Raw genomic sequence first — 20,677 nt, 5'->3', positions numbered from 1 at the left:
TGGGCTGCATGTCTGTCTATATAGTGTGTGTGTGTGCTGCATGTCTGTATAGTGTGTGTGTGTCTGTGTGTTGCATGTCTGTATAGTGTGTGTGTGCTGCATGTCTGTATAGTGTGTGTGTGCTGCATGTCTGTCTGTATAGTGTGTGTGCTGCATGTCTGTCTGTATAGTGTGTGTGCTGCATGTCTGTCTGTATAGTGTGTGTGCTGCATGTCTGTCTGTATAGTGTGTGTGCAGCATGTCTGTCTGTATAGTGTGTGTGCAGCATGTCTGTCTGTATAGTGTGTGTGCAGCATGTCTGTCTGTATAGTGTATGTGTGTGTGCAGCATGTCTGTCTGTATAGTGTATGTCTGTGTGTTGCATGTCTGTATAGTGTGTGTGTGTGGGCTGCATGTCTGTCTGTATAGTGTGTGTGGGCTGCATGTCTGTCTGTATAGTGTGTGTGTGTTTCATGTCTGTCTGTATAGTGTGTGTGTGTGTGTGTGCTGCATGTGTTTGTATAGTGTGTGTGTATGTGTCTGTGTGTTGCATGTCTGTATAGTGTGTGTGCAGCATGTCTGTCTGTATAGTGTGTGTGTTGCATGTCTGTTTGTATAGTGTATGTCTGTGTGTTGCATGTCTGTATAGTGTGTGTGTGTGTGTGCTGCATGTCTGTATAGTGTGTGTGTGTGTGCTGCATGTCTGTCTGTATAGTGTGTGTGTGTGTGTGTGCTGCATGTCTGTATAGTGTGTGTGTGTGTGCTGCATGTCTGTCTGTATAGTGTGTGTGTGTGTGTGTGCTGCATGTCTGTCTGTATAGTGTGTGTGTGTGTGTGCAGCATGTCTGTCTGTATAGTGTGTGTGTGTGTGTGTGTGTGTGCAGCATGTCTGTCTGTATAGTGTGTGTGTGTGTGTTGCATGTCTGTTTGTATAGTGTATGTCTGTGTGTTGCATGTCTGTATAGTGTGTGTGTGTGTGGGCTGCATGTCTGTCTGTATAGTGTGTGTGTGCTGCATGTCTGTCTGTATAGTGTGTGTGTGCTGCATGTCTGTCTATATAGTGTGTGTGTGTGTGTGTGCTGCATGTCTGTATAGTGTGAGTGTGCTGCATGTCTGTCTGTATAGTGTGTGTGTTTCATGTCTGTCTGTATAGTGTGTGTGTGTGTGCTGCATGTGTTTGTATAGTGTGTGTGTGTGTGTGCTGCATGTCTGTATAGTGTGTGTGTGTGTGCTGCATGTCTGTCTGTATAGTGTGTGTGCTGCATGTCTGTCTGTATAGTGTGTGTGTGCTGCATGTCTGTCTGTATAGTGTGTGTGTGTGTTGCATGTCTGTCTGTATAGTGTGTGTGTGTGTGCTGCATGCCTGCCTGTATAGTGTGTGTGTGCTGCATGTCTGTATAGTGTGTGTGTGCTGCATGTCTGTATAGTGTGTGTGTGTGCTGCATGTCTGTATAGTGTGTGTGTGTGTGTGCTGCATGTCTGTATAGTGTGTGTGTGTGTGCTGCATGCCTGTATAGAGTGTGTGTGCTGCATGTCTGTATAGAGTGTGTGTGTGTGTGTGTGCTGCATGCCTGTATAGAGTGTGTGTGTGTGTGCTGCATGCCTGTATAGAGTGTGTGTGTGTGTGTGCTGCATGCCTGTATAGAGTGTGTGTGTGTGTGCTGCATGCCTGTATAGAGTGTGTGTGTGCTGCATGTCTGTATAGAGTGTGTGTGTGCTGCATGTCTGTATAGAGTGTGTGTGTGTGTGCTGCATGTCTGTATAGAGTGTGTGTGTGTGTGCTGCATGTCTGTATAGAGTGTGTGTGTGTGTGCTGCATGTCTGTATAGAGTGTGTGTGTGTGCTGCATGTCTGTATAGAGTGTGTGTGTGTGCTGCATGTCTGTATAGAGTGTGTGTGTGTGCTGCATGTCTGTATAGAGTGTGTGTGTGTGCTGCATGTCTGTATAGAGTGTGTGTGTGTGCTGCATGTCTGTATAGAGTGTGTGTGTGCTGCATGTCTGTATAGAGTGTGTGTGTGTGTGCTGCATGTCTGTATAGAGTGTGTGTGTGTGCTGCATGTCTGTATAGAGTGTGTGTGTGTGCTGCATGTCTGTATAGTGTGTGTGTGCTGCATGTCTGTATAGAGTGTGTGTGCTGCATGTCTGTATAGAGTGTGTGTGTGTGCTGCATGTCTGTATAGAGTGTGTGTGTGTGTGCTGCATGTCTGTATAGAGTGTGTGTGTGTGTGTGCTGCATGTCTGTATAGAGTGTGTGTGTGTGCTGCATGTCTGTATAGAGTGTGTGTGTGTGCTGCATGTCTGTATAGAGTGTGTGTGTGTGCTGCATGTCTGTATAGAGTGTGTGTGTGTGCTGCATGTCTGTATAGAGTGTGTGTGCTGCATGTCTGTATAGAGTGTGTGTGTGTGTGTGTGTGCTGCATGTCTGTCTGTATAGTGTGTGTGTGTGTGCTGCATGTCTGTCTGTATAGTGTGTGTGTGTGCTGCATGTCTGTCTGTACAGTGTATGTGCTGCATGTCTGTCTGTATAGTGTTTGTGTGTGTGCTGCATGTCTGTCTGTATAGTGTGTGTGTGTGTGTGTGTGTGCTGCATGTCTGTCTGTATAGTGTGTGTGTGTGCTGCATGTCTGTCTGTACAGTGTGTGTGCTGCATGTCTGTCTGTACAGTGTGTGTGTGTGTGTTGCATGTCTGTCTGTATAGTGTGTGTGTTGCGTGTCTGTATAGTGTGTGTGTTGCGTGTCTGTTTGTATAGTGTGTGTCTGTGTGTTGCATGTCTGTATAGTGTGCGTTTGTGTGCGCTGCATGTCTGTATAGTGTGTGTCTGTGCTGCATGTCTGTCTGTATAGTGTGTGTTGCATGTCTGTCTCTATAGTGTGTGTTGCATGTCTGTCTGTATAGTGTGTGTGTGTGTGTGCTGCATGTCTGTTTGTATAGTGTGTGTCTGTGTGTTGCATGTCTGTATAGTGTGTGTGCTGCATGTCTGTCTGTATAGTGTGTGTGCTGCATGTCTGTCTGTATAGTGTGTGTGCAGCATGTCTGTCTGTATAGTGTGTGTGTGTGTGGGCTGCATGTCTGTCTATATAGTGTGTGTGTGTGCTGCATGTCTGTATAGTGTGTGTGTGTCTGTGTGTTGCATGTCTGTATAGTGTGAGTGTGCTGCATGTCTGTCTGTATAGTGTGTGTGCTGCATGTCTGTCTGTATAGTGTGTGTGTGTGTGTTGCATGTCTGTTTGTATAGTGTATGTCTGTGTGTTGCATGTCTGTATAGTGTGTGTGTGTTGCATGTCTGTATAGTGTGTGTGTGTGTGTGCTGCATGTCTGTATAGTGTGTGTGTGTGCTGCATGTCTGTCTGTATAGTGTGTGTGCTGCATGTCTGTCTGTATAGTGTGTGTGCTGCATGTCTGTCTGTATAGTGTGTGTGCTGCATGTCTGTCTGTATAGTGTGTGTGTGTGTTGCATGTCTGTTTGTATAGTGTATGTCTGTGTGTTGCATGTCTGTATAGTGTGTGTGTGTGGGCTGCATGTCTGTATAGTGTGTGTGTGTCTGTGTGTTGCATGTCTGTATAGTGTGTGTGTGCTGCATGTCTGTCTGTATAGTGTGTGTGCAGCATGTCTGTCTGTATAGTGTGTGTGCAGCATGTCTGTCTGTATAGTGTGTGTGCAGCATGTCTGTCTGTATAGTGTGTGTGCAGCATGTCTGTCTGTATAGTGTGTGTGTGTTGCATGTCTGTTTGTATAGTGTATGTCTGTGTGTTGCATGTCTGTAGAGTGTGTGTGTGTGGGCTGCATGTCTGTCTGTATAGTGTGTGTGGGCTGCATGTCTGTCTGTATAGTGTGTGTGTGTTTCATGTCTGTCTGTATAGTGTGTGTGTGTGTGTGTGCTGCATGTGTTTGTATAGTGTGTGTGTATGTGTCTGTGTGTTGCATGTCTGTATAGTGTGTGTGCAGCATGTCTGTCTGTATAGTGTGTGTGTTGCATGTCTGTTTGTATAGTGTATGTCTGTGTGTTGCATGTCTGTATAGTGTGTGTGTGTGTGCTGCATGTCTGTATAGTGTGTGTGTGTGTGTGCAGCATGTCTGTCTGTATAGTGTGTGTGTGTTGCATGTCTGTTTGTATAGTGTATGTCTGTGTGTTGCATGTCTGTATAGTGTGTGTGTGTGGGCTGCATGTCTGTCTGTATAGTGTGTGTGTGCTGCATGTCTGTCTGTATAGTGTGTGTGTGCTGCATGTCTGTCTGTATAGTGTGTGTGTGTGTGTGCTGCATGTCTGTATAGTGTGTGTGTGAGTGTGCTGCATGTCTGTCTGTATAGTGTGTGTGTTTCATGTCTGTCTGTATAGTGTGTGTGTGCTGCATGTGTTTGTATAGTGTGTGTGTATGTGTGTGTGTGCTGCATGTCTGTCTGTATAGTGTGTGTGCTGCATGTCTGTCTGTATAGTGTGTGTGCTGCATGTCTGTCTGTATAGTGTGTGTGTGTGTGTGTGCTGCATGTCTGTCTGTATAGTGTGTGTGTGTGTGTGCTGCATGTCTGTATAGTGTGTGTGTGCTGCATGTCTGTCTGTATAGTGTGTGTGTGCTGCATGTCTGTCTGTATAGTGTGTGTGCTGCATGTCTGTCTGTATAGTGTGTGTGTTGCATGTCTGTCTGTATAGTGTGTGTGTGCTGCATGTCTGTCTGGTGTGTGTGTGCTGCATGTCTGTCTGTATAGTGTGTGTGTGTGTGTGCTGCATGTCTGTCTGTATAGTGTGTGTGTGTGTGCTGCATGTCTGTCTGTATAGTGTGTGTGTCTGTGTGTTGCATGTCTGTCTGTATAGTTTGTGTGTGTGTGTCTGTGTGTTGCATGTCTGTCTGTATAGTGTGTGTGTTGCATGTCTGTCTGTATAGTTTGTGTGTGTGTCTGTGTGTTGCATGTCTGTCTGTATAGTGTGTGTGTTGCATGTCTGTCTGTATAGTTTGTGTGTGTGTTTGTGTGCTGCATGTTTGTCTGTATAGTGTGTGTGTTGCATGTCTGTACTAGACGTAAAATAAATTCCCTAAACTCCCCTTTAATGCCACCCACAATAAACTAAAACTATAGCTGCCACCACTTAAGATTATGTCTGTCTGTATAGTGTGTGTGTGTTGCATGTCTGTATAGTGTGTGTGTGTGCTGCATGTGTTTGTATAGTGTGTGTGTATGTGTCTGTGTGTTGCATGTCTGTATAGTGTGTGTGTGTGTGCGCTGCATGTCTGTCTGTATAGTGTGTGTGTGTGCTGCATGTCTGTCTGTATAGTGTGTGTGTGTGCTGCATGTCTGTATAGTGTGTGTGTGTGCTGCATGTCTGTCTGTACAGTGTGTGTGCTGCATGTCTGTCTGTACAGTGTGTGTGCTGCATGTCTGTCTGTATAGTGTGTGTTGCATGTCTGTATAGTGTGTGTGTGTGCTGCATGTCTGGCTGGTGTATGTGTGCTGCATGTCTGTCTGTATAGTGTGTGTGTGCTGCATGTCTGTCTGTATAGTGTGTGTGTCTGTGTGTTGCATGTCTGTCTGTATAGTGTGTGTGTGTTGCATGTCTGTCTGTATAGTTTGTGTGTGTGTGTGCTGCATGTTTGTCTGTATAGTGTGTGTGTGTGTGTTGCATGTCTGTATAGTGTGTGTATGTGTCTGTGTGTTGCATGTCTGTATAGTGTGTGTGTGCTGCATGTCTGTATAGTGTGTGCTGCATGTCTGTCTGTATAGTGTGTGTGTGCTGCATGTCTGTCTGTATAGTGTGTGTGTGCTGCATGTCTGTCTGTATAGTGTGTGTGTGTGCTGCATGTCTGTCTGTACAGTGTGTGTGCTGCATGTCTGTCTGTACAGTGTGTGTGCTGCATGTCTGTCTGTACAGTGTGTGTGCTGCATGTCTGTCTGTACAGTGTGTGTGCTGCATGTCTGTCTGTACAGTGTGTGTGCTGCATGTCTGTCTGTACAGTGTGTGTGCTGCATGTCTGTCTGTATAGTGTGTGTTGCATGTCTGTATAGTGTGTGTGTGTGCTGCATGTCTGTCTGGTGTATGTGTGCTGCATGTCTGTCTGTATAGTGTGTGTGTCTGTGTGTTGCATGTCTGTCTGTATAGTGTGTGTGTCTGTGTGTTGCATGTCTGTATAGTGTGTGTGTGTGTGTGTGTTGCATGTCTGTCTGTATAGTTTGTGTGTGTGTGTGTGTGCTGCATGTTTGTCTGTATAGTGTGTGTGTGTGTGTGTTGCATGTCTGTATAGTGTGTGTATGTTTCTGTGTGTTGCATGTCTGTATAGTGTGTGTGTGTGTGCTGCATGTCTGTATAGTGTTTGCTGCATGTCTGTCTGTATAGTGTGTGTGTGTGCTGCATGTCTGTCTGTATAGTGTGTATGTGTGTGTGCTGCATGTCTGTCTGTATAGTGTGTGTGTGCTGCATGTCTGTCTGTATAGTGTGTGTGTTGCATGTCTGTCTGTATAGTGTGTGTGTGTTGCATGTCTGTATAGTGTGTGTGTGCTGCATGTCTGTCTGTATAGTGTGTATGTGTGTGTGCTGCATGTCTGTCTGTATAGTGTGTGTGTGCTGCATGTCTGTCTGTATAGTGTGTGTGTGTTGCATGTCTGTCTGTATAGTGTGTGTGTGTTGCATGTCTGTCTGTATAGTGTGTGTGTGTGCTGCATGTCTGCCTGTATAGTGTGTGTGTGTGCTGCATGTCTGCCTGTATAGTGTGTGTGTGCTGCATGTCTGCCTGTATAGTGTGTGTGTGCTGCATGTCTGTCTGTATAGAGTGTGTGTGTTGCATGTCTGTCTGTATAGAGTGTGTGTGTCTGCACTGCATGTCTGTCTATACCATGTGTGTGTCTGCACTGCATGTCTGTGTATACAGTGTGTCTATTGCATATGTCCTAAGTGGGTTGAGTTAAATCATATTGTGACGACCAAGGTTATCCAACCCTGCGCCAGCCCCTTGTTTGGCACATAAAGGATTATCAGACCCCTTCTACTGTCACAATCTAGCCACGCCAGGCAAGCTTAGTTCAGTGGGTGCAAGGGTTAACAACACTCTCTAGTCTGTACTAGACGTAAAATGAATTCCCTAAACTCCCCTTTAATGCCACCCACAATAAACTAAAACTATAGCTGCCACCATTTAAGATTATGATATGGGAAATCTTAAGGAAAACCCAGATTACAATTTAGCAAAAAATAACATAAAATCGCAATACTAATACTCCAGTCTCTTTCCGTAACGTGGTTCAAATATTAGACAAAGGCCAAAGCTTAATAAATGAATTATTTATTCTGCACAATGCATTATTAATAAAAAGTTGTTACAAATAAAATTACACACAAGCAAAAAGTTTTAAAATAAAAAAAGCAGAAAAAGCAGATTTTATACTTTACTAGTCTTATTATCTGTGCCAGGGAGATGGCATGAAGCAATGGGTACTTACTTCGTTAGTTACAGCTTCCCTTGTAAGAATGACCCTTATACATTTTTTCAATAGATCAGGTTGCCTGACCTCATCCCCTTTGCAGGGGCTGGCCGGGAGACCCCCTATTTTTTATGACAGTCAATAAACTTTAAGTACCTTTGGCTGAAATCAGAGAACACATTAGAATTTCTGCTAGATGCATCCATTTTCATATAGACAGAAAGGCAATCTCTTATTTACATTGTGAGAATCAGCTTGATACCAAATATGACATGGTTGCCATATATCCCTTCATCTGTCATAACAGGTTTTAAACACATATCTACATGGTACCCATGTCCCTTTATTGACCTTATGGGTTTCTGGGAAGAAGCACTGCTCTGTGTCTCTAGAGCCAACACTTTTACTGGCTGAATGCACCAATGCCTATATGATAACATTTAGTCAAGTGGGACTTAGAAACTATTTATTAGGGGTTTTGGCACATCAAATGGAAATCATATGCTTACCGAACACAGCACACAGGTCTTCTTAAAAAAAACAAAAACAACTGTTTTTAGCTCACAAGCTAAAGAAAATTAACCCCTTAGAATCTCAATCATTGGGTATTCGTGACAAATATCATTTTAAAAGGGATCGAAAGGTTAAATTTGTAATGTGCACAGGTATATTTAGAACCCCAGAGTTCCTGTTGCCTGTAATATGTCTGTACAGTAAACTGGTGGTGTGAGATGAGGGCACCGAGCTTGGGATGAGGGTTAGAAGTAACTGCAGAGCTGATTATCTGATGAATACGTTGTATGGTCTAAAGGGTCATTACAGTGAAAAACATTGCATCGTATTTATCCAACTGGGTCCCCTTTGCCTCTAGCCAGCGCATTGCTTTAGTTTGGTTAAACACATGGGGTAGTAAGGAGAATAAACACATAGTGTTTATTCTCCTTACTGATCCCGGCATATCTAACGTATTATATGTCATTTTTTCATTATAATGTCCCATTAATATCATTAACTCTAAGGCAACTTGTCTGCTGTGTCTCAGGCAATGCGGCTTCACCTACCTGACCCACCTGCAGACAGCGATGATGACGGTGAGGAGGAGAGCGACGCAGCTCACAGATCCATCCTAATGGACGCAGGTAAAGAGAAGCCTTTTGTCTGTTGTGCCAACCTCTTTTGTTAAACCAAAGGCCCCTCCAGCACTCATGTTTGGCTCATATCCCTACACTGAGGGTTGTCTGAGGTCATTCTAATGACACAGTGCGTCCACGGATCATCATAATTACTGTTGGGAATATCACTCCTGACCAGCAGGAGGAGGCAAAGAGCACCACAGCAAAGCTGTTAAATATCACTCCCCTACCCACAATCCCCATTCATTCTCTTTGCCTGTGTTGCAAGGAGGTGGTAAAGTTTAGGTGTCTAAAGAAATTTCTTCAATCAAGAGTTTATTATTTTAAAGCAGAGCAGGTTTGCCCTGAGCTTTTTTGGGGTCTAGCCGTACACCATGTCAGTCTCTTCAGTAGAGCAGTGGTGGCTTTTAAGCAATTGGGAACTTGTGGGGTATAATCCCCACTGCGCCTCTCAGTGCCCTAATTTGAAGTCTTTCCTTTTTTCCACAGGTCCATGTGAGGGAGGAAGCCTCTCAAACCTAGTGAGCTGCCCTGCTGCCAGGCAGATTTACATTGAGGTAAGTGCTAAGTTTTATTTTCTATAAGGGAAAAAAATATTGGCACTTTAACCGTTAACTCTGTTGGAGACGTTTAATACATTAATCTTATTATATGTTAATAGGATAATGTGAGGCAGTTTGTGCGGGCACTGGGGACGAGAGGCTCTATTTCTTAATAGGGCTCAGTTAAGGTTTTTGTCTCCGGTGTGTTCCGGTCAGGGAGTATAACAGCTTGTTAGTGTGTTTTACTTGGGCTACTCTCGATGGCTTTTCTTTCGTAGAGATAGGTTAATGCTGGCCGGGGAGTTCAGCTAGGTATGCCCACGATGGTCGGGGCTTTTCTGAAGCGGCAAAAGAGTTTTTCTTTCATGTAATTGGCAAGAGTCCATGAGCTAGTGACGTATGGGATATACAATCCTACTAGGAGGGGCAAAGTTTCCCAAACCTCAAAATGCCTATAAATACACCCCTCACCACACCCACAATTTAGTTTTACAAACTTTGCCTCCTATGGAGGTGGTGAAGTAAGTTTGTGCTTGATTTCTTCTGTGATAAGCGCTTCTAAGCATTCTGAAGCTCAATTTATCTCAGAGTACAGTGTTTGTCAGAGGGACGTAAAGAGAGCATCGCCTATTAATGTTTATGGTTTTCCTCGCAGGAAATCTTTTCAAAGGTTCTCTGTTATCGGTCGTAGGGATTAATCTCCTACCTCCCTTTTCAAATAGACGATATACTCTTATATTCCATTACCTCTGCTGATACTTTTTCAGTACTGGTTTGGCTATCTGCTATATGGGGATGGATGTCTTTCGGTAAGTATGTTTTTATTATTTAAGACACTCTCAGCTATGGTTTGGCGCTTTATGTATTGATATAAAGTTTTAAATATATGTATTTTACTTATATTTGCCATGAGTCAGGTCTATGTATGTTTCCTTTTGCAGACTGTCAGTTTCAGTTTGTGAAGCATGTTTTAGGAAGTTATTTTTCTTACCTGGGGTATAGTCCTTTTTTTCAAATTGACTGTTTTTTCTTTTAATTTCGCAAGCAAAATTAGGCTTGGAAGGTCTCAAAATGCTGTTATTTATTGCGTCATTTATGGTGCGAGAATTTTTTTGGCATGAAGGTTTGTCTTTGACGCCAGTTGGTCATTTCCGGCATCTTAATTGACGTCAGGTTTCCTTGCACGAGGTTGCGTCTGTTATGACGCGAGTTGCGTCATTTCCAGATGTTGTTGGCGCCAAAACATTTTTAACTTTTTGCGTTGTGTGTCATTATTGGCGCCAAAAAATGTTAGTTTATTTTTCAACCTACTTCCTATATGCCTCTTACCTTCTATATGCTCAGAGGGCTATGCTGTTTGCATTTTTCCCCATTCTTGAAACTGCCATATAAGGAAATTGTAAATTTTGCTTTAATGTTGTTTTGTTCTTTTACATTTTGCACGATGTCTCAATCTGATCCTGTCTCAGAAGCAACTGTTGGAACCCTGCTGCCTGATAACGGTTATACCAAAGCTAAATGTATCTGTTGTAAGTTAGCTGAGATTATATCTCCAGCTATATTATGTAACAGTTGTCATGATAAGCTTTTGAACGCAGAAAACGTTTCCATCAGTACTAGTACAGTTTCTGTTGTTCCTTCAACATCTAATGTACATGATATCTCTGTGAATATAAAAGATTGTATTGCTGATGCGATACAGAAGGCTTTGTCTGCTATTCCGCCTTTTAATAAATATAAACAGACTGAAATATCCTCCTCTGATGAGGCTCTCTCTGATTCAGAAGATCCTACCTCAGATATTGACACTGACTAATCTACCTATCTTTTTAAGATTGAGTATATTTGTTCCTTTTTAAAAGAAGTGTTGGTTACTTTGGATATTGAGGAGTCTAGTCCTCTTGAATTAAAACTAGTAAACATTTAAATTCGGTTTATATACCTCCTGTGGTTACTTCTGAGGTTTTTCCAGTTCCTGATGCTATTTCTGATATGATTGCTAAGGAATGTATTACGCCTGGTATTTCTTTCATTCCTTCTTCTAGGTTTAAAAGGTTGTACCCTTTGCCAGAGGCTAAATTAGAGATTTTGGGGAAAATCCCCAAAGTTGATGGGGCTATTTCTACTCTTGCCAAACGTACTACTATTCCTATGGAAGACAGTACTTCTTTTAAAGATCCTTTAGATAGGAAATGTGAATCTTATCTAAGGAAAGCTTATTTATATTCTGTCTATCTTCTCAGGCCTGCCATTTCTATGGCTGATGTTGCGGCTCCATCAACCTTTTGGTAGGATAGCTTAGCGCAACAGGAATCAGATCCTGATTTGTCTAGCATTGTTCGTTTGCTTAAACATGCTAATTATTTTATCTGTGATGCCATTTTTGATGTCATCAAAATTGATATTAAATCTATGTATTTAGCTAGAAGAGCTTTATGGCTCATATCTTGGAATGCTGACTTGGAATGCTGACTTGGTATCTATGTCTAGATTACTATCTCTTTCTTTCCAAGGTAACAATTTATTTGGTTCTCAGTTGGATTAAATTATTTCAACTATCACTGGGGGGAAGGGAGTTTTATGCCTCAGGATAAAAGATCTAAGGGTAAATCTAAAGCTTCTAATTATTTTCATTCTTTTTGACAGAATAAGGAACAGAAAACCAATCCTTCCCCTAAAGACTCTGGTTCCAATTGGAAACCTTCTTCACAGTGAGTGAAATAAATCCAAGTCTTTTAAGAAACCAAAGCCAGCCCCCAAGTTTGCATCAAGATACGGCCCTCGATCCAGTTCAGCTGGTGGGGGGCAGATTGAAATTATTCCAAGACATTTAAGCAGATTCTGTTAAAAATCAGTGGATTCAGAGTATTGTCTCTTAAGGGTATCAAATAGGATTTCAGAGCAAGACTTCCTGTGAGAAGATTTTTTTTTTTTTCTCTCTCTCATGTTCCAGTAAATCCGGTGAAGGCTCAGGATTTTCTGAAGTGTGTTTCAGATCTAGAGCTTTCAAGGGTAATCATTCAAGTTCCGTTTCAGGAAAAGGGTCTGGCGTGTTATTCAAATCTATTAATTGTCCCAAAGAAAGAAAATGTATTCATGCCAGTTCTGGATCTGAAGTTTTTGAATCGTTTTGTAAGAGTCTTAACTTTCAAGATGGTGACTATAAGGACTATTTTGCCTTTTGTTCAGCAAGGTCATTATATGACCACGATAGACATACAGGATGCATATCTTCACATTACGATTCATCCAGATCACGATCGGTTTCTGAGATTCTCTTTTCTAGACAAGCATTACCAATTTGTTGCTCTTCCATTTGGCCTAGCAACAGCTCCAAGGATCTTTTTGAAGGTTCTCGTGCCCTTTTATCTGTAATCAGAGAACAGGGTATTGCGGTGTTTCCTTATTTGGACGATATCTTGGTACTAGCTCAGTCTTTACATTTAGCCGAATCTCACACGAATCAACTAGTGTTTCTTCAAAGACATCGTTGGAGGATCAATTTACCAAAGAGTTTCTTGATTCCTCAGACAAGGGTTACCTTTTTAGGTTTCCAGATAGATTACTTTCTGTTATAATTTTTAAGCTAAACAACTAACATATTAAAGTAAATAAACATTAATTAAAACCTACTGACCTATATTTTCTCCAAAACGAAGTTTCATAACGTTCTAAAAGTTATCTTTTATTCGCCGATGATGTCACGTTATCCTGCCCACTATTTTCAGCACTGAGTGTTCATAATACTTAAACCAATAACTTTGTGGTTAAAGCGCCATTTTGAAACCTAGGTATTGTAAACGGATTGGTACAGAGCAAAGGATACCCACGGAGTGGGTTTGGAAAACAATTAAATTTGCAGACAAGATTTCTGATATACGGTAGAGATATGTTAATGAAATGCTATTGATAAAAAACGTATTTGGGGTAGTTAGTAACAGGCATAGAAAATATTTACAGTGGCCCTTTAACAGACAAGAGACGAATGAAATTGGTTTCAGCTTGTCGAAACCTTCAGTGGCTATGTGCATGGAAGTTTTAGGTCTCATGACTGCAGCATCAGACGTGATCCCCTTTGCTCATTTTTATATGAGACCTCTGCAGCTTTGCATGCTGATTAAATGGTGCAGGGATTATACTCGGATATCACAATTGATATACTTAAATCCCAACATTCAACTCTCTCTGACATGGTGGTTAGACCATCATCGTTTAATTCAGGGGGCCTTTTTTGTTCATCCTACCTGGACTGTGATCACAACAGATGCAAGTCTTTCAGGTTGGTGAGCTGTCTGGGGATCTCTGACAGCACAAGGGGTTTGGAAACCTCAAGAGGTGAGGTTACCAATCAGTATTTTAGAACTCTGTGCAATTTTCAGGGTTCACAACAGATGCAAGTCTTTCAGGTTGGTGAGCTGTCTGGGGATCTCTGACAGCACAAGGGGTTTGGAAACCTCAAGAGGTGAGGTTACCAATCAGTATTTTAGAACTCTGTGCTATTTTCAGGGCTCTTCAGGTTTGGCCTCTGCTAAGAGAGAACCATTTGTTTTCAGACAGACAATATCACAACGGTGGCATATGTCAATCATCAGGGTGGGACTCGCAGTCCCCTAGCTATGAAAGAAGTATCTCGGATACTTTCTTGGGCGGAATCCAGCTCTTGTCTAATTTCTGGAGTGCATATCCCAGGTGTAGACAATTGGGAAGCGGATTATCTCAGCCATCAGACTTTACATCCGGGGCAGTGGTCTCTGCATCCAGATGTATTTTGCCAGATTGTACAGATGTGGGGTCTGCCAGAAATAGATCTGATGGCCTCTCATCTAAACAAGAAACTTCCTAGGTACCTGTCCAGGGATCCTCAGGCGGAGATGGTGGATGCTTTAGCAGTTCCTTGGTTTTACCAACCTGCTTATATCTTTCCGCCTCTAGTTATTCTTCCAAGAGTGATCTCCAAGATCATTATGGAACAATTGTATGTGTTTCTGATAGCACCAGCGTGGCCTCACAGGTTTTGGTATTCAGATTTTGTCCAGACCTTCTGTCTCAAGGGCCGTTTTTCCATCAAGATCTCAAATCGTTAAATTTGAAGGTATGGAAATTTAAACGCTTAGTCCTAAGTCATAGATGTTTCTCTGACTCAGTGATTAATACTATGCTACAGGCTTGTAAGTCTGTTTCAAGAAAGATTTATCGAGTTTGGAAGACCTATATTTCATGGTGTTCTTCTCATAAATTCTCCTGGCATTTTTTTAGGATTCCTAGAATTTTACAGTTTCTTCAGGATGGTCTGGATAAAGGTTTGTCTGCAAGTACTTTGAAGGGACAAATCTCTGCTCTTTCTGTTTTATTTCATAGAAAGATTGCTAAGCTTCCTGATATTCACTATTTTGTTCAGGCTTTGGTTCGTATCAAGCCTATTATTAAATCAATCTCTCCTCCTTGGAGTCTTAATTTGGTTTTGAAGACTTTTCAGGCTCCTCCATTTGAGCCTATGCATTCTTTGGATATTAAACTACTTTCTTGGAAAGTGTTGTTTCTTTTGGCTATTTCTTCAGCTAGAAGAATTTCTGAATTGTCTGCTCTCTTGTGAGTCTCCTTTTCTGATTTTTCATCAGGATAATGCTGTTTTGCTGACTTCGTTTAAATTTCTTCCTAAGGTTGTGAATTCTAACAACATTAGTAGGGAAATTGTTGTTCCTTCCTTGTGTCCTAATCCCAAGAATACTCTCGAAAGGTCTTTGCATTCTTTGGATGTTGTAAGAGATTTGAAATATTATGTTGAAGCTACAAAGGATTTCAGGAAGACTTCTAGTCGATTTGTTGTTTACTCTGGTTCTAGGAAAGGTCAGAAAGCCTCTGCCATTTCATTGGCATCTTGGTTAAAGCTTTTGATTCCTAAGGCTTATTTGGAGGCGGGACAGTCTCCGCTTCAGAATTACAGCTCATTCTACCAGATCAGTTGCCACTTCTTGGGCTTTTAAGAATGAAGCTTCAGTTGATCAGATTTGCAAAGCAGCAACTTGGTCTTCTTTGCATAAATTTACTAAATTTTACCATTTTTATGTATTTGCTTCTTCTGAAGCAGTCTTTGGTAGAAAAGTTCTTCAGGCAGCTATATCAGTTTCATTCTTCTGCTAATGTTTTAATTTTTTTTTCTTTCAATTTATGAGAAAAAGCTATTTTTTTTGTGGATTTATTTTTTTCAGCGGAAAAATGGCTTCTTATTTTATCCCTCCCTTTCTAGTGACTCTTCTGTGGTCTCCCACATCTTGGGTATTGCTATCCCATACGTCACTAACTCATGGACTCTTGCCAATTACATGAAAGAAAACATAATTTATGTAAGAACTTACCTGATAAATTAATTTCTTTCATATTGGCAAGAGTCCATGAGACCCACCCCTTTTATGGTGGTTATGTTTTTGTATAAAGCACAATTATATTTCCAGTTCCTTTTTTTTTATATACTTTTTACTCCTTTTTCCATCACCCCACTACATGGCTATTCGTTAAACTGAATTGTGGGTGTAGTGAGGGGTGTATTTATAGGCATTTTGAGGTTTGGGAAACTTTGCCCCTCCTGGTAGGATTGTATATCCCATACGTCACTAGCTCATGGACTCTTGCTAATATGAAAGAAATGAATTTACCAGGTAAGTTTTTATATAAATTATGTTTTTGCATGCTTTTTCCTAATTCACTTCCTGAGTGTCGGAAGGGTGACATATTTTTGTTGCTGCTTTGCATTCTCAGAGGTCTGTGAGAGTGGTCGTCTGATATCCGGTGGGAACAGCTCTGGATTGAGTCCGGACCTTTAACTTCTTTTGACTCGAACAACCACCAGGACAGGTAGGCACCTCAGCAGAGCTTGTTGAGGTGTAGAGGCTGTCTGGGTTTCTGTAGAGCCGCTGCTCTGCTGTTAATAAATAAAAAGTTTCTTTAAAATTTAAAGGGACAGTAACTTTTTTTGGCATAAATTTAAAAATTAAATAAGTATTTTTTTTTTTTTTAATTAATTTTTTGGGTAAAGATGGACCAAGAGGCCCTGCAAAATGCTACTTGTGCTTTGATGCTAATGTGGAACCACCAATCCCTTTTTGTTCCTCATGTATTGAGAGAACATTGCATTACAGGGATAGACTTTTTGAATCTGAGCCATCATTATCTAGGGCGGGTGTTGTTCAGGGGTCTCCTGTTCATGTTATGTCACATCTTTTCTCCTCAAGTGTCCCAAACCTTATCGTCTACACATGCAGTGCCATGCTTTTCCTCTCACACTCCAGTTGGAGTTAGCTGGCTACCCACATATCCTTGGTTGGTAACTGATGCTTTGTCTGCTTTTCCCATGCTGCAGGGAAAGCGTAAGAGGAAATATAAGGATTCAGTGAGTAAGGTTTCTGACTCACTTGTGGCTATGTCAAATGTTTCTTCCCATAAGTCTGAGGCGGAAGATACTTTAGTAGCGTCTGAGGGTGAAGTCTCTGACTCAGACAGTGTAATTCCTTCTTCTGATGCTGAAGTTGTATCCTTCAGGTTTAAGCTAGAACACCTCAGTTTGTTGCTTAAGGAGGTTTTGGCTACTTTGGATGACTGACACGACTCAGTCATCCTAAGAGGTCTAGTAAGATGAATAAGTACATGGAGTTATTTCCTGTTCCTGACCGTGCTACAGAGATTATTGTACGGGAGTGGGAAAATCCTGGAATTCCCTTTTCCCCTTCTCCAATTTTCAAGAAGATATTTCCAATTGCTGATTCTATCAAGGAGTCTTGGCAGACGGTTCCTTGGCTAAGAGAACCACTATTCCCATTGAGGATAGCTATTCCTTTAAGGATCCTATGGATAAGAAGTTGGAAGCGTTACTTAAAAGGATGTATGTTCACCAGGGTTTGCAATGGCAGCCTTTGGTTGTGTATTGCTACCGTCACCAGCGCGGCAGCATATTGGTTTGATGCGTTGTCTGACTATTCAGACAGATACTCCTCTTGAAGAGATCCAGGATAGGATCAAGGATCTTAAGTTGGCCAATTCCGTTATTATGGATGCTTCCTTACAGGTCATCAAATTGGGAGCAAAGATTTCTGGCTTTGCTATTCTGGCCCACAGGGCTTTATGGTTGAAGTCCTGGTCTGCAGATGTGTCCTTTTAAGTCTAAGCTTTTGTCGATTCCTTACAAGGGTAAGACCTTGTTTGGGCCAGGTTTGGTTGAGGTTATTTCAGATATTACGGGAGGAAAGGGGCATTCTCTCCCTCAGGATAAGAGAAATAAGCAGAAAGGTCTTCAGAGTAATTTTCGTTCCTTTCTAAACTTTTCAGGTAAGCCTTCCTCTTCCAAGCAGGAACAGTCCATTCAGTCTTGGAATAAGGGGAAGCAATCTAAGAAGCCCGTTACTGAATCTAAGTCAGCATGAAGGGTCTGCCCCCGATCCAGGAGCGGATCTTGTAGGGGGCAGACTTTCTTTTTTCACTCAGGCTTGGGTTCGGGATGTCCCGGATCCCTGGGCGGTGGACATCGTGTCCCAGGGTTACAAGTTACAGTTCAAGACCTTTCCTCCCAGGGGCAGGTTCCTTCTCTCCAGGTTATCTGTAGACCAGATAATGAGAGAGGTGTTCTTATGTTTTTAGGATCTTTCCGACATGGGAATGATAGTTCCTGTTCCAATACAGGAGCAGGGTCTGGGATTCTATTCCAATCTGTTTGTGGTTCCCAAAAAGGAAGGGAACCTTCAGACCAATTTTAGATCTCAAGAGCGTAAACAAGTTCCTCAGAGTTCCGTCTATCAAGATGGACACTATTCGTTCCATTCTTCCCTTGGTTCAAGAGGGCCAATTCATGACAACGGTAGATCTGAAGGATGCGTATTCCCATCCACAGGGACCATCACAAGTTTCTGAGATTTGCTTTCCTAGACAGGCATTTTCAGTTTGTGGCTCTTCCATTCAGTCTTGTAACCTATCCCAGGATTTTCTCAAAGGTCCTGGGAGCATTGTTGGCGGTGCTCCGATTGCGGGGTGTTGCTGTGGCGCCGTATCTGGACGACATTCTGGTTCAGGCACCACACGGATATGTTGTCTTTTCTGCGTTCTCGTGGATGGAAGGTGAATTTGGGAAAGAGTTCCTTGATTTCAACTACAAGGGTGGTGTTCTTGGGAACAATAATAGATTCTCTATCAATGAAGATTTTTCTGACAGTGGCCAGAAAAACAAAGATCTTCAATTCTTGTCTTGCCCTTCAGTCCTCTTTTCTTCCCTCTGTGGCTCAGTGTATGGAGGTAATTGGTCTGATGGTGTCGGCTATGAAAATCATACCGTTTGCTCGGTTCCATCTCAGGCCTCTGCAGTTATGCATGCTCAGTCAATAGAACTGGAATTATGTGGATCTGTCTCCACGAATAGATCTGGATCAGGCAACAAGGGACTCTGTTCTGTGGTGGTTGTCTCAGGAACACCTCTCCCAGGGAACTTGCTTTCGCAGACCTTCCTGAGTGATCGTGACTACGGATGCCAGCCTTCTGGGATGGGGAGCAGTCTGTGGCTCTTTAAAGGCTCAGGGTTTATGGACTCAGGAGGAGTCGGTTCTCCCCATAAATATCCTAGAGCTGAGGGCAATCTTCAATGCTCTTCTGGCCTGACCTCAGTTAGCTTCAGCCCAGTTTATCAGGTTTCAGTCGGACAACATAACTTCAGTGGCTTACACCAATCATAAGGGAGGAACTCAAAGTTCCTTGGCCATGACAGAGGTAGCCAAGATTATCCACAACTGCTGTCTCTGCGATCCACATTCCAGGGGTGGACAATTGGGAAGCGGATTTTCTGAGCAGACAGTCCTTTCATCCGGGGGAGTGGGAACTTCATCCGGAGGTGTTTTCCAGCTTAATTCTCAAGTGGGGGCAGCTGGAGCTGGTTCTCATGGTATCTCGTCAGAATGCCAAGATTCCGAGGTACGGGTCGAAGTCAAGGGATCCTCAGGCGGTACTGATAGATGCTCTGGCAGTTCCTTAGAATTTCAGTCTAGCGTATGTTTTTCCTCCGTTCGCTCTCCTTCCTCGGGTCATTGCTTGAATCAGACAGAAGAGGGCGTCAGTGATTCTCATTGCACCGGCGTGGCCTCGCAGGATCTGGTTTGCAGACCTGGTGGAGATGTCATCTCTTCCACCTTGGAGACTTCCATTGGGGAAGGACCTTCTACTTCAGGGTTCCTTCCTTCATCCAAATCTCGTTTCTCTGAAGCTGACTGCTTGGAGATTGAACGCTTGATATTATCTAAGCGTGGGTTTTCGGAGTCGGTAAGCCTGTGGCTAGGAAGATTTATTATAAGATATGGCGTAAATATCTGTATTGGTGTGAATCCAGAGGTTTCTCTTGGAGTAGAGTTAGGATTCCTAGGATTTTGTCTTTTCTCCAGGAGGGTCTGGAGAAAGGGTTATCTGCAAGTACCTTGAATGGTCAGATTTCTGCTTTATCTATTTTCTTACAAAAGCATCTGGCGGACGTGCCAGATGTACAATCTTTTTGTCAGGCCCTGGTTAGAATCCGGCCTATGTTTGTTTATTGCTCCTCCATGGATTCTTAAAGGGACAATAAACACCAGAATTTTTGTTTAAGAAGGTAGATAATCCCTTTATTACCCATTCCCCATTTTTGCATAACCAACACAGTTATTATAATAATATACTTTTTACCTCTGTGATTACCTTGTATCTATGACTCTGCAAACTGCCCCCTTATTTCAGTTCTTTTGACAGACTTGCATTTTTAGCCAATCGGTGCTGACTCCTAGGTGCTTTATGTGCCTGAGCTCAATGTTATCTATATGAAACACATGAACTAACGCCCTCTAGTGGTGAAAAACTGTCTAAATGCTTTCAGATTAGAGGCAGTCTTCAAGGTCTAAGAAATTAGCACATGAACCTCCTAGATTTAGCTTTCAATTAAGAATACCAAGAGAACAAAGCAAAATTGGTAATAAAAGTAAATTGGAAAGTTGTTTAAAATTACATGCCCTATTTAAATCATGAAAGATATTTTTTTTTTTTTTTACTTTATTGTCCCTTTAACCTTGTTCTTACAGTTATTCAGCAGGCTCCATTTGAGCCTATGCATTCTTTGGATATTAAGACGTTATCCTGGAGGGTTTTGTTTTTGGTTGCAATTTCTTTGGCTCGAAGAGTTTCCGAGCTCTCAGCGCTGCAGTGTGAATCCCCTTACCTTATTTTTCATTCTGATAAGGTGGTCCTGCTTACTGCCTTAGGTTTCCTTCCCAAAGTGGTTTCGGATAGGAATAATAATTGGGAAATAGTTGTTCCTTCTTTGTATCCTAATCAATCTTCTCATAAGGAGCGATTGTTGCACTACCTGGATGTGGTTCGTGCGTTGAAATATTATTTGCAGGCGACAAAGGATTTTCACCAGTCTTCTTCTATGTTTGTTGTTTTTTCTGGGGAACGCAAGGGTCAGAAAGCTACGGCTACTTCTCTTTCCTTTTGACTGAAGAGTGTTATTCCCTTGGCATATGAGACTGCTGGACAGCAGACTCCTGAGAAAATCACGGCTCATTCCACTAGGGCTGTTTCTTCTTCCTGTGCCTTCAAAAATGAAGCTTCTGTGAA

At 42.2% G+C, this 20,677-nt stretch overlaps 1 protein-coding gene across 2 annotated transcripts in view; it reads left to right on the top strand.

Annotated features, from left to right (window-relative positions):
- LOC128641904 (male-enhanced antigen 1) overlaps positions 1 to 20,677 on the top strand; it is a 55,375-nt gene that overhangs the window by 23,159 nt on the left and 11,539 nt on the right. For both annotated transcript variants that reach the window (XM_053694486.1, XM_053694485.1), the window contains exon 3: positions 8,432 to 8,528. In XM_053694486.1, coding sequence (XP_053550461.1) covers positions 8,432 to 8,528 — 97 coding nt within the window. The remainder of the gene's footprint in view (positions 1 to 8,431; positions 8,529 to 20,677) is intronic.

Source organism: Bombina bombina, chromosome 11 (genome assembly GCF_027579735.1).
Source record: "Bombina bombina isolate aBomBom1 chromosome 11, aBomBom1.pri, whole genome shotgun sequence".
Classification (NCBI taxonomy): Eukaryota; Metazoa; Chordata; class Amphibia; order Anura; family Bombinatoridae; genus Bombina; species Bombina bombina.
The sequence above is the reverse complement of the archived record's forward strand: the minus strand, read 5'-3'. Positions and strand labels throughout refer to the sequence as shown.